The sequence below is a fragment of the Eptatretus burgeri genome, chromosome 2, assembly GCF_056783735.1.
Source record: "Eptatretus burgeri isolate ZD-2024b chromosome 2, Ebu_testis_v1, whole genome shotgun sequence".
NCBI classification, from domain to species: domain Eukaryota; kingdom Metazoa; phylum Chordata; class Myxini; order Myxiniformes; family Myxinidae; genus Eptatretus; species Eptatretus burgeri.
This window is the reverse complement of record NC_140962.1, coordinates 125918581-125931876: the sequence shown is the minus strand read 5'-3', so window position 1 is coordinate 125931876 and position 13296 is coordinate 125918581. Positions and strand designations below refer to the sequence as shown.

Sequence of the window (13296 nt, the reverse complement as noted above, 5' to 3'; positions counted from 1 at the left end):
ACAATGTTGTCAAAGGACAGCAAAGTTCGTGAGGATATCGCAAATAGTTTTGAAGCTCCAGCAACTGCAAAATGCCCCCAAAATAACATCCATTTTTGTTAGTCTCTCCCATCCTGAGGGGCAGGAAAGAGTAATGCAATCAGTGTGCACGTCAGCGAGCTCGTACAAATATTAGTAATTTGCAAAGATAAAATGCTAAAATGGGAAGTATTATTTTTTAAATGGTGGATAACAATCACAATACTTCAAAACATTTGTAAACTGTACTTAACAGTATACCAAATTCTGAACATGATCGTCAATAAAAAGCCAGTATTGTTGATAAATGACCCTAAGAACAAAATAATTTTGACCAAAGAGCTAAGCCGCCACAACATGACCAATAAGGAAAGTTATCACCAATTCCAAAATGGAAGAAAGAAACTTAAGTACAAGGAATCAGAAATAAAAAAAAAAAAGTTCAAGGAGGCTTTTCTTGGGCAGCACAAATGGACTAAATGCATCGAGATGAAGACTGATAACAAAGAGAATGAAAAAAATCAATCATAGAGCGACACTTGGCGAAACGGAACGACACTCGGTAGAGAACATACCTCCACGAGGCTGAACAGTTTACATTTTGTATCCCACTGACAGAGTGGATATGAATCTGGAATGGAACCAAAATCGAATCGGCTTATTCTTGTTACCTAACCAACTCATCCACTTAGTTTTGTCACAAGTCATTCACAACTTTTAGAGATATCATGTTATACATAGTTTTTGGCCTCATTTCTCAATGGTGAAGAATCACTTGAAAGAATTCTCGTGTCCAGATTAGAATCTTCACCAAAATTGAATCAATTGGTGTTTTCCACAAAGTTTCTGTGGAATCCATTCATAATCTTTTGAGATATTGTGCTCTATCTCGTTTTTGGTGCGATCTCACAATGGTGAAGAATCACTTTTAAAATTCTCAGATCTGAAGCCAGATTCAGATCTTCACGAAAATTAAGTGTTGCTGTCCTTGGCTGGTCAACTACACACACTAAAATTTTCGGAACGATTGGTTGAAAACTGTGGCCAAAAATTGTGACAAATGCTACGGACCAAAATACTTGGCAAAAACTTTTTTTCACCAAGTAACTAGAATGGCACTCGATAGAGCACATACCTCCACCAAGCTGAACAGTTCACGTTTTGTATCCCACTGATAGGCTGGATCTGAATCCGGACCGTAACCAAAATCTAATCAAATTGTTCTAGTCACCTTATCAACTCATCCATCTAGTTATGTCATAATCTGTCCATTACTTCTTGAGATATCATGCCCAATATCGTTTTTAGCCCCATCGCTCAAAAAGAGCTTGGATCCAGATCCAGATATTCACCAAAATGGAATGAACTCTTACATTTCCCACACCCAACCTTTCCACCAAGTTTCGTCCAAATCAATCAACAACGTTTTGAGATATCCTGCTCACAGACATACATACAGACAGACAGACGGGTGAAAATATAACCTCCAAGGGGAGTACAGAGATGATAATAAAGGACAGAACAAAGAACACAGAGATACAGGGATGGGGAAAGAGAGAGAGAAAGAAAACCAAAACAAGTCAGAACAGTAAATTGTGTGGGGAAGGGGAGGAAAGATTAGTTACCCGTGGAGAGAAGGCTGTTGGTTCCAGGCCTCGACATTCGAACACGATCATTGTCCGGAACTGCTCGCTGTCTTCTGCCTGCACAGACACACCATACTCCGATAAACTTCATAAGAACAATAAATAAATAATTATTTTTAACTTGTCATGTTGAAAATACCCACACAAGCAAAACCTATCTACTAACATGCAAGAGGAAAAGCACTGAAAACCAGCTGTTGACACACCATCTTGTATATAATTATTAAAAAGGAAAATAAGTAACGTTTGATAGCTGGGGATTACAGCTTACCAATTATTAAGCAGTCGTCTAAACAATATTTTACTATTTATCAGGTAAAAAGTATGCAGTAGCCAAAGCAGGAAACCTTTAGGACACACAGAGAGCACACAACATTATATATGATAATATTTCTCAAAGCAATGTAAAAATATATAAAAGTACACAGGAGTAGGACACAAACAACAACATCCACAGCCGATCAGAGTTAACCCAGAGCTAGCTGTGCCGCGTGACCCGTGATCACGGCTAACAGAGCGAGACAGGTAACAGTTAGTTCTTGAGTTCAATAAAATTTTGCTTTGAAGGTCACAAAGAGAAACAACATGGCCATTCTATAGCACAACATGGACATCTGATTCATATTAAAAAAAAAAAAACACATTTCTATGGCACACACTTGCAAAATAATTCAATTACTTCATTTCATGTGACAGGAAAATTTAGTTTCCAAGTTGACAGCCAAACTCTGCTCGACTACAACTCGGCCCGAAAGGGACACTCACCGAATTAGAGTTTGAGAACTCGGTTCAGGTACAGCACCAGAAAAATGGCATGATCTCCAACGTCAAAGGCAGACCAAATAGAGAAATACCAAAGGAAATTATAACAGGAGGATGTATTGAATGCATGTTGGATTGGGATACAACTTGGAGTTTTGGCCTGCCGGTTGCATCATCACTGAGGCACAGCTACGCTGCCAATTCGGTGCCGCTGCACACTTGGAACAGGAATTTAGACTTTGTTCAGGGTGAAGGCATACAACATGAAAGAGATAGAAAAGTGAGTAGGGATGACACAGCTTCAAGAGAGGGTTATTATGAAAAACAGGCACCATCAAAAACCCTTCAAGGCACCTGTGGAAACACTTATTCGCTTCAATGAGTGCAGATTCAAAGGCAGAACTGATGGACATCAAATCTTTCTGACCATGAAGAGCCAATCAAAGGATAGTGAACAGTTGAAATGAAGTCAATTTCACAAAAAAAAATTTAATCAAAATAATTATGACTGCTTAATCTGAATACCCAAGTATTGGAAAAGCGCACCCAGGTCAATAGTTTTTTTTTGTATACAGTCAAGACTCGTGGAAGAGCGAGAACACTGAATGGATCAGGACACAACAGAACAGAAGGAACAGGAGAAGAGAGAGGGGGTCAGGGCATTGTGGGGGCCATAGCGGCTATTATTCCCACCTTGTCGCGGAACGATTCTGGTCGAGGACTTTCTGGAATTTAATGGCCAGGCCTGATATTCCAATGTGGCAGGAATTTGTAATTTGTCCAGGGTGCTGGTGATAACTCGCCAACTCTTCGCGAAAGAATCTGTCTGCCAAAGCCCCCAGTGCTGGCAGACGGATTCTCCGGCTGAAGTGTTCTTCCGATGGATGGCACACACAATGGTTAAATAAGCCTAACACATTATCACACAAATTTTACCCTTGTCAACCCTGGTGGCTAGGATTATATAAATTAATTGATTCCTTCCATGCTCTCCAAGCCTAAGAAAGCTGCATAAAGGAACCATGAAAAGCTATACAAGGAAAGCCAAACACCCAAATACTAAGTTTTCATTCTACATGTGTCATGTAAAACCTGTACTAACCTGCTCATGGTCGAGTGTCAGTGACTAAGCCGGCTTCCCCCACCAGGTCCTCCTGATGAGGAGGGTGCATGAATATGGACAACCAGCAGGACTAAAAACAAAACATGTCAAATGGCCGAGGAGCTCCTTGTGAGCCAACGGCCAGCCATATCTGGGGCCCAACTGCGTGTGCGGATGTCCTCCTGCATTGGGTTATCTTTCATATGAGGTTGGTGGCAACATTTGCACTTCGGCCATCACAAAAACACACTAAATGGTGCGCGTCGGGGTGGTGCTGAGGTGTTGTCCACCAGACGGTGGTCTCCTCAGGTTGACCTGAGGTGGTCCCTTCAGGTGGATGCCTGGAATATCCTATCCCTAAGAGATGGGGAATGGGCCAGACAGAGGCCCTGGAGTACCAGCAGAAAGTGGATGCAGCGTCGCGTTGTGACGCATGCTCCCCATGTATGTATGTGTGTATGTATGTATGTATGTATGTATGTATGTATGTATGTATGTATGTATGTATGCATGCATGGCCCTTATCACACTCAGCTGTGAAGGCAAATTCAATTTGAGAGCAATTCCCAAGCGCATTAGTAAGTCCCAATTTTGTTCTCTGCTCTGAAGGCAATAAGATTTAACACAGTTCTCCTCACGATAAGCTACTTCACAACTTGCTCTTCCATGAGCCTCGCTCTTGTAAATAATTTTTCAAAAACAAAAAGCCATGCACAATGCATGGGAATACATCACACTAAGGCACCCTGCACAGACTTGGGTATTTCACATACTCACACAATATGGCTTGATGGACTCTCGGATGATATCTGTGGGAATGATTTTGGGTCAAGAAAGAAGGTGACATTAAATTATCAATGTATTGAATTATCAATATTAGGTTATATAAAACAAGCGAAAAGCAAAAAAAAAGTGTGATGCATTTCACATTATCCATTTTTCTGGTAATTTACGCAATGAGTTAATGCAGCAGTTACTCTACATGTTGTGGAATAAACTGTTGGGAAAAAATATCTTCTGCTTATGTATCTGGATTATCTATTCATGCTGCGGTGTGTTGTCGAACAATGTTCCGATTCTGGCAGTGCTCTGATGCATCCGCACCGATGGAGCTTTCCCGCTGGCACAAGTGGCATCGCTGTACCAGGCTTGCACTGCCTCGGCCACCTTTTACTGGGGTGCTCTCCTGAAAAGGGGATTCAAGGAAGTGAAGAACAGCCTGTTGTTATGATACAAGCTCATATTTTGAGAAAAATTAAACGAGCGATAAAGGAGGGAGGTTCAGGGATGAGAGAATAAGTGGATGGGAGTGCATGAGTTTTCATTTCAAGAAAAAGGTGATGCAATAGGAGACAGAAAAAAAAAGAAAAAAAAAAGAACTTGATGAAGACACAGAAGGTAAGAGTGTAGGAACGGAAGAAAGGAAGACTTAGCAGGCAGATGGGTTGCAAATAAATGTGAAACCGTACTTCAACTGTGAGGTAGTGCCATTTTCCTGAATCCTCTCCACAATGAGAACACTTCAGCTGAAAAGACAAAACAATACATTAACCTGATACAGTACTAGATAGCAGTTTCAATGTTTATGTGAACATGCTGCTCATGTACCACAAAGCGTTTCATGCTTCCATGAAACAATTTACAGCTTGTTTTCACCCATTCATTTAAAGTAATTTTGGAAGCGTGAAGGGGATGGGCGAGGGTGAAGGGGATGGGAGAGGGGGCAAACAAACGTTTTACAAAAGAAACGTCAAACAGAGTATTTTTAACCAAAAAATTGACATTGATTATGAAAAAGATAAACTCAATAGTTATAATGTATTTTCTTAAAGAACAGAGTTGTATTTCTCCATCTCACAAAAAGCAATTGGTGATAGAAGCAGTATTCAACTTAAAAAAGAAAGGAATTCAAGCCATTACAGCTGCCTACATAGGCGAGTACAAATATTTCGGAGGGATGGGGAATATTTCCAAATATTTCCAGGGATGGGGAAGCGAAATGGTAAAGCTCATCATTCGTTTTATGACCGCGATCAAATGGATATATTCACTCCATCATTGTGTAATTTTACTGTAACTGAAGTAGTATGACTTGAATTAGTTTATCTTATGGATGTTGTGCTATATTGTAATGAAAAATGGTCATATCCAAATCCTGAAGGGAGGATTTGCCATTGGAAGAAATCCGAGCAGGAAACGTTACAAATTGAGTAAGACCCAGAGTCAAAGAAGTCCTTGGCAGAAGTGCCGTGGCTTCCCCCCCCGTCCCACTCCCTCAAATGTTTGTGGTCCACACAGTTAAGGACAGGGGAGGAGGGGCTGCAGGTGGGGTGCAAGAATGCAGAAAGCAGCAACAAGGAGAGGGTGCGTAGCTGGGGTGAATATGGGAGGCTACAGGGCTTGGGCGAAGCTGGGGGGGAGGTGGGGGTGCGAGGATGGGGTGAACCTCAGGAGGAGGGTGCGGGACTGGGATGAAGCTCATGGGCGGCGTGTAGCACTGCGGTGAAGCTTAGGGAGTGGTAGGCTGGGAGAAGCTGGAGGTTGAGGGGGGGGGTTGCGGGCCTGGAGTGAAGATGGGGTGGTGGTGTGAGGCTGTGAGGATGGGGGTGGTGGCGGATGAATGGATGTCCAGACATAATGGGAAACTTATTTCCGTGTGCACACAACTTCTGCAAAACGGAAATCTCAAGATTTGCAAAATGGAAATGTGGCAACAGACTTCATGGGTGGCACACACACACACAAGCATTTAAAGGCCATTTTCCCCGCTAAAACAGGGGCTAGCCTTGCGGGCCCCATGACAATCTTCTCCACTTTACCCTGTTTTCTGCATCTCCCCTTCTTAATCCCCTTGCCCACATTTCCTCTTCCACCACATTTAGCCAAGTTTTTCTCGGTATTCCCCGTCCTCTACTTCCGACTACACTCATTTCCAACACTCCTCTCACCCAGTCACTTTCATCCTTCCTCAACGCATGACCCAACCATCTCAACCTGTTTCTCTTCACAACCTCCATCACAGACTCTATTCCCATCATCTTCCGCAAGTCATCATTTGTCTTCCTCTCTCTCAACGATACTCCACACATCCAACGAACCATTCGCATTTCCACCCTTTCCAGCCTTTGTTGCTGCTCCATGTTCAGTACCCATGTCTCACTCCCATAAATCATCGTACTCCTCACACATGTAGCATACACCTTTCCCTTCAGCTTCAACGACACTCCCCTCTTTGTCAGCACGCCACTCAGTTCCCGAAACTTCTTCCATGCACATCTCACTCTAGCAACCGTCGAAGAGTCTGATCCACCTTCTCCATTCAGCATGTCTCCGAGATAGCAAAATGTTTTCACCCCTTCCAGCTTCACACCATCTTCAAGATCCAACTCAACAATTCCTTCATCTGCTGCTCCCTCGATGCACACCTTACACTTGAATGTAGCTGCCACACTGGGTAATGACCCTCTCACCCCACTACATTTCTGATGAACCCATTCAGCACACATTGTACACTGAATGGAGTTCACTCCGACACCCTTCCTGCACTCAGCACACGGCCACTTCCCAGTCCTTTCCACCTCACCACATGCTTTACCACTTGCCATCACCTTCGTCTTTCCGATATTCACCTTCAAACCTTTTGCCTCCATACATTCCTTCCACTTGTTCATCTTCTCCTTCAGTCCATCCATACTCTCTGCAATCAACACCAGATCATCTGCATACAGCAGCTCCCACGGTAAACCCTCCTTTACCTCCGAGCCAGCACCTCCATCACAACTACAAATAGAAGTGGACTTGGTACCGACCCCTGGTGCACTCCTACCCTCACCTCAAACTCACCACTGTTCCCATCCTTCGTCCTTACAGCTGTGTGTGCTCTCTCCTACATGGCCATCACTACTCTGATCAACCATTCCTCCACTCATAACTTCCTCAATGCCCATGCCATTACTTCGCGTGGGACCCTATCAAATGCTTTCTCCAGATCAACAAACCCAAAAAACAACTTCTTCCTCTTCTCCATGTACTTCTCCTGCAATTGCCTTACAATAAAAATTTCATCTGTCGTTCCTCTTCCTGGCATAAATCCAAACTGCATTTCGTCAATCTTTACCTTCTTCCTTATCCTCTTCTCCAACACCCTTTCCAATACCTTCATTCCATGCTCCAATAACTTTATTGCTCTATAGGAGCCAGTCCAGAGGGTCACCTTTCCCCTTGTACAGAGGGACGAGGGTACTCAGTTCCCAATCCACTGGAATGCGGCCTTCTTTCACCACCAGATTACAGATCTCTGTCATTCTCTTCACACCCCAACTTCCCGCTGCCTTCAACATATCTCCTACAACTCCCGTCGGCCCTCCTGCTTTTCTACTCTTCATTGCTCTTATAGCTTCCTCAACTTCCTTCTCAGTTATCTTCTCTGCTGGTCCTAAAACTGGGTTACTCTCGATGTTTCTATCCCATTCATTTTCTACATTCAACAGCCTTTCCATATCTCTCTTCCATCTTCCTTTAATTCCATCTGAGTCCACAACGATTTGTCCCACTTCATCCTTCAAGCAACTCACCCCCGTCACATCAAATCTCTCTCTCGCTATCTGCTTTGCAATCCTGAATACCGCTCTCTTACCCTCCTCCGAATCCAAGCGTTCTCCAAACATTTTCCTATGGGCCTCCAGCGCCTTTGCAACCTCTTTCTTTGCAGCCTTCTTGGCTTCCTTATAACTTTCATGTGCAGCCTCTTCTTCCACCGTATCCTTTGCCTTTTGCCATTCCTTGAACCTCTTCCTCTTCTCTTCAATAGTCTTTCCAACTTCATCATCCCACCACCATGTTTCCGAGTGCCTCGGTGGTACTTTTGTCCATCCACATACCTCACCAACGGCTCCCAATAGACTAGCTTTCATTGACATCCAACCACTTTCAAGATCAACCACATCATCTTCAACCATACTCAGCCTCTCTCTTAATGCTTCCTTCACTGTCGCCTCTTTCAACCTCCACACCTTCATCCTCGGTTGGTACTTCACCCGCCGAATTCTCCGTGCACCTTTCACCCTTATATCGCAGACAACCAGGTGGTGCTGCGAAACGGTCTCCTCCCCTGGGATCACCTTTGTGTCCCGGAGGTTTCCCCTATCTCGCTGATGCACCATCAGGTAGTCAATGGTTGTCATCAACCCACCTGACGTGTATGTAATAAGCTTATTATTCGCTTTCTGGAATTGAGTATTACAGAGCAACAAAGCTCCATCAGCAAACTCCAAGATCCTTTCACCTTCTCCATTTCTCACACCATATCCATAACCCCCATGGACTCCCTCAAAACCATCTGGACTCCTTCCCACATGTCCATTCAAGTCTCCTCCAACCACAACAACTTCCTCATCTTTCACATTTTCCATCAACTTCTCCATCACACACCAGAACATGTTCTTCTCTTCATCGCTTCGACCGACCTGCGGGGCATATCCCGAGATGACGTTCACGAAGAGATTTCCGATCACAATTCTCACCATCATCAACCTTTCACTCACTCTAGTCACACTCACTACACTGTCTACAAACTCCTCAGAAAACATTACACCAACACCATGTAACCTTCCAGGCACCCTTGGCACAAAAACTTGTACTTCTGCCCCTGCCTTCCCTTCACCATTCTCACACCACTTCCCTTCCACCATGTCTCCTGCACACAACATATGTCCACTCTTCTTCTGACCAATGTTTCAACCACTTCTCCAGATCTCCCTGTCATTGTCCCTACATTCCATTTACCAAACCTCAGAAACCGATCTCCACATGGGGCATCAGACGATTGGTCATCATAAATGGAAAAATTTCCTCCCTTGCTTCGATCAGGTTCCCCACCTTGAGTTTTAACGAGAGGGGGTGAGGACCCCCACGGGGTACTTCGGGCTGTACCCTGCCCATCAGTTGTACTCATCATGGTTTCCTTTTGAAGCGATGTTTTTATGGCCGGATGCCCTTCCTGACGCCAACCCTTTTAGTCACCTTTTATGACACGCAGGGATACGGTGTACCTATTCTGACCGGGGTACACACCGGTGAGACTTCATGGGTGGGATGATAAAAATGTTTTTGATTGAAGACATGGAGGAAAATGGGGTTGTAGGTACAAGCAGATTCTGGATGAACTAAGCGTTTCGGAGTGAAGGCGTTTTTGGGAAATGAGCCTTTTGAAAAAGAAAAAAAATTACCCCCGTGTGAGGGTGACGGTCATCTCTATAATACCACAAGTTCTCAATGTTAAGTTATGATGAAGACTACTGCACTGCGCAGTCAAGCTGCGCAGTTTGGTTGAAGATGACTCGGCATTTTGGCGCGCGCGCACGAAATTATATTTTGAAAATAAATGCCGACGTTTACATTTCGGGTTTTGAAACTTTTGCACCTTCGGCGGAAAATGTATAAAAATACAAGGTCAGCTGCTACGTAATGACACCATTCACTAACTTTTACCATGCCCAGTAGAGAATATATAGCCTCCTGAAGGTAGGGCAGTTTTTGAAAACTTTGAAGTCACGTGACGCGAAAACGAAAGCGAAATTCGAAAATCCGTCCCGACCAAATTTAGATATTGTCCCATACATTCATATGCCACAATCAAATTCAAGATCGCTTGAGAAGTGTAGGAGATAGATTTTGAAAATCGTCATTTTCGCATTTTTTTGCCAACTTTGAAGTCACGTGACACGAAAACGAAAGCGAATATCAAAAATCCGGCCCGAATAAATTTAGATATTGTCCCATAGATTCATATGCTACAATCAAATTCAAGATCGCTTGAGAAATGGCAGAGGAGATAGAATTTGAAAATCGTCATTTTCGCAACTTCAAAGGCCTCGTGACCTTGACCTCCGGTGACCTTGAAAGTCGTACCATCGTGTATGTCTCATCAACCTCTATCAGAATCACTCATGACCAGATCTCCCGCTTCAATTTCATTGTGAACGGACGGACGGATTGAAGGACATCGACACCGATATTATTAGGTCATGCTCGAAGAGATGACATAAGGAAGAGATTTTGATGAAGAAGAAGCATGAATGAGTTGTTCCTGATGGAGTAGTGAGGTGTCATTTTAAAATACATTTTTAAAACGCTTTTCGAAAATGTTATTAAGGGTTTTTAAAGGAACAAACATTTTATTCAGTTTGGGGATATTGAAAAGGAGAAGCGATAGGGAATGAAGGAGTAACTGTGGACGGCAGATTGAATGTCATCGTCTGCATTTTTTGGAGAGAAGAGGGGAAATGGATTAAGCTGAGGGATCAGAACTACCAATACCTGGGATAAAAGGAGTGAAAATTAAGTGAGTGTGATCAAAAACAGAGGCAGAAGCAACTAACATTTCAAATGGTTTAAATTGAGGGAGAGAAAGAGAAAGAGAGATGGAAGGAAGAAGAAGAAGAAGTTAAAAAAAAAATGACAGAAGGTACAAGAAAGGAATTAAACCAAGGGTGGTGACTGGAGACATGTCGTGTGAATGGAAAACAATTGTGGAAGAACAACAAAAAAACCAAAAAAACGGGTTTGTCAAAAAGTATCCGAGCCCGAGATGGAGGATCGAAATAAATAGAATGAGCACTCGATGTACGAACAACAATCGACACAAACAAATCTAACAGCACAGACAAATCCAGAACGATTCCTTAGCTTTTGGGAAACATCTCTCAGAGAATCAAGAGTATTGATCAGGACCAGGTAAGTGGGAACGGAAATGTCAAATTGACGTTACTGGTAAAGTGGTGGCTTTCACCTCCTCTTGTTTCACACGGTGTTGCACATGGATGCTTCACAGAAAGTCTTTTCTCACTGCCTACTTATTCAAGGCAGGAAACTTGGCTTTGATCAGGAACTGCTTACCTATTGATATCAAGAGGGTTGATGTAACTTTGGTCTACCTGTTCTACAGAAGTGTCCTGGAAGCCTGGCAGGCAGTTGCCATTATACCAGTGACTATTCCCTCTCAACGTTTTAAAATGAGCCAATCTTTTAAAATCCCATTTTTGAAGGGGGTCTGTAAGTTGACCGTTCTTTATACAAAAGTATATTAATGCTGGATGTACCACAGTTAAGCATTCAAGTACCCTCTCTCCATCAGTGGACGTCAGCTACTGACATTGCGGTTTAAAGGAATCCCGATGCAGTCCAGCTGCTGGAGTTTTCACAGTCCATTTATGAATTTTGAGTCATTGTGTCATGTTACCTTTTTCAATGAGTTTTTAAAATGCAGGTGTCTGTATTTTGTCTTTTTCAATTTAAGCCATAAGCTTTTCTTTTCTACATAATTGTCTGTAACGATTCCTTGCAATAAACAGGAACAAAGTCTCTGTCTCTGTGGTGCCGATCTGCTCTCTTTCTTGTCTTTGTGCCAATTACCCCTGCCCTTCTCACGTCCCAAGCAACCGTTGTCGCCACTCACACATAGAGCTCAAATCCGATTTGGCCAGACGCACGCCAAACCATTCGATGTGCGACTGGCCGTGTGACACCATGCAGGTTGCTCCGTGCTCGACAAAAAGCATTGCTCATTGGATTTCCAGATAAACCTCAAAGTTCAAATCCAATTGGCCAAAATGAATCACTGACCACATGACATCTCGTGCATAGTGTCAGGTGAAAAAGAGTCTGTTCAATGACCACTTCTCACCAGAAAAATGCATCATAAGTGGGATAATTAAAAGAAATATAGGACATTTAATAGTGAAACAACAGAGGAATTAAAGGATGAGGTGGTGCTAAGCACGTGGTCTCTGACAAGACTATTTCAGTTAATTAACGAATACAGCCAATCTAAACATCCAAGAGGATAGCGAAGCCTGGTGTTGGTTTAACTGTTAGGGTGGCTGGCTTGGGATCTTTGGGTCCTGAGTTTGAGCCCCGTTGGTTGCTGAATTAACACTAGGTGGGATTGACTCAGCCTGTCATCCTTCCGTGGTTGGCGAAATGAGTACCAGTGTTCTGGTAGAGGGGCACAGCATCAGTGAGGAGACAGTGTGAGGGAGAAACATGAAAACTACCTTCATCCACCTTCGGTGGCAGAGGTAATTACGGGCCAAAAAGGTCTGAAATAAGACATACCTTGAGATACCAGCGGAAGTCCTCCCCTTGAGGAACAAGTTTAGTGAGGTTCTCCATCATTGCCTCGAATTGCAATGCAATTCGCTGGAACATAGGGACAAGAATGAATCAAATGATGGCCAAACACTGCATGGGAACACAGATCTGCAACTCTTGTGCATACAAATCCCAAATGCAACCAAAACATCCAAACTTTGCCTGGGGATTACATGCCCCAGAAAACAAATCTATTAGTATGTGGTGAAAATTAAAATATTTTGGCTATCGACATCTTCAAATAATCATTATTCGAAAGGAATGAAAAGAACAAACAAAAAAAAAACCCATAAAAAACAAACAAACAAACAATGAAGCACCACAATTACCAAAATCAAAAGAGCCGCTATATTTCTGATCGACGAAAAGATTGTGCCGAGATAGCACACTTTTTAGGTGTCCAGTCCGGGTTACATTCCCAAACCGGCTATAAACGGCGGAATCACTTTTCCCCACAAGGGTGTTGCATTACAAAGTGCTCTGTCCCTTGCATGGACGTCGAGCAGGATGTCCAGTCTGATAGCATTAGCTGGTGGACGTTATGGATCCCACAGCGTCTTTTGAGAAGAGTAGATTTTGAGAAGAGTTATCGTTGGCATCAACAACCGACCTTACAAA

The 13296-nt window shown here is 43.2% G+C and overlaps 1 protein-coding gene across 2 annotated transcripts in view; it reads right to left on the bottom strand.

The window, feature by feature from the left end:
* Nucleotides 1–1568: 1568 nt before the first annotated feature.
* CZIB (CXXC motif containing zinc binding protein) overlaps nt 1569–13296 on the bottom strand; it is a 13286-nt gene continuing 1558 nt past the window's right edge. Inside the window, exons 2-6 of one of the 2 annotated variants that reach the window (XM_085871122.1) lie at nt 12643–12726; nt 4998–5054; nt 4633–4714; nt 4306–4337; nt 1569–1721 (exon numbers count right to left, since the gene is read on the bottom strand). In XM_085871122.1, coding sequence (XP_085727248.1) covers nt 1599–1721; nt 4306–4337; nt 4633–4714; nt 4998–5054; nt 12643–12702 — 354 coding nt within the window. In that variant the 5' untranslated portion in view covers nt 12703–12726 and the 3' untranslated portion in view covers nt 1569–1598. The remainder of the gene's footprint in view (nt 1722–4305; nt 4338–4632; nt 4715–4997; nt 5055–12642; nt 12727–13296) is intronic. The other variant, XM_085871121.1, reaches the window with a different exon arrangement.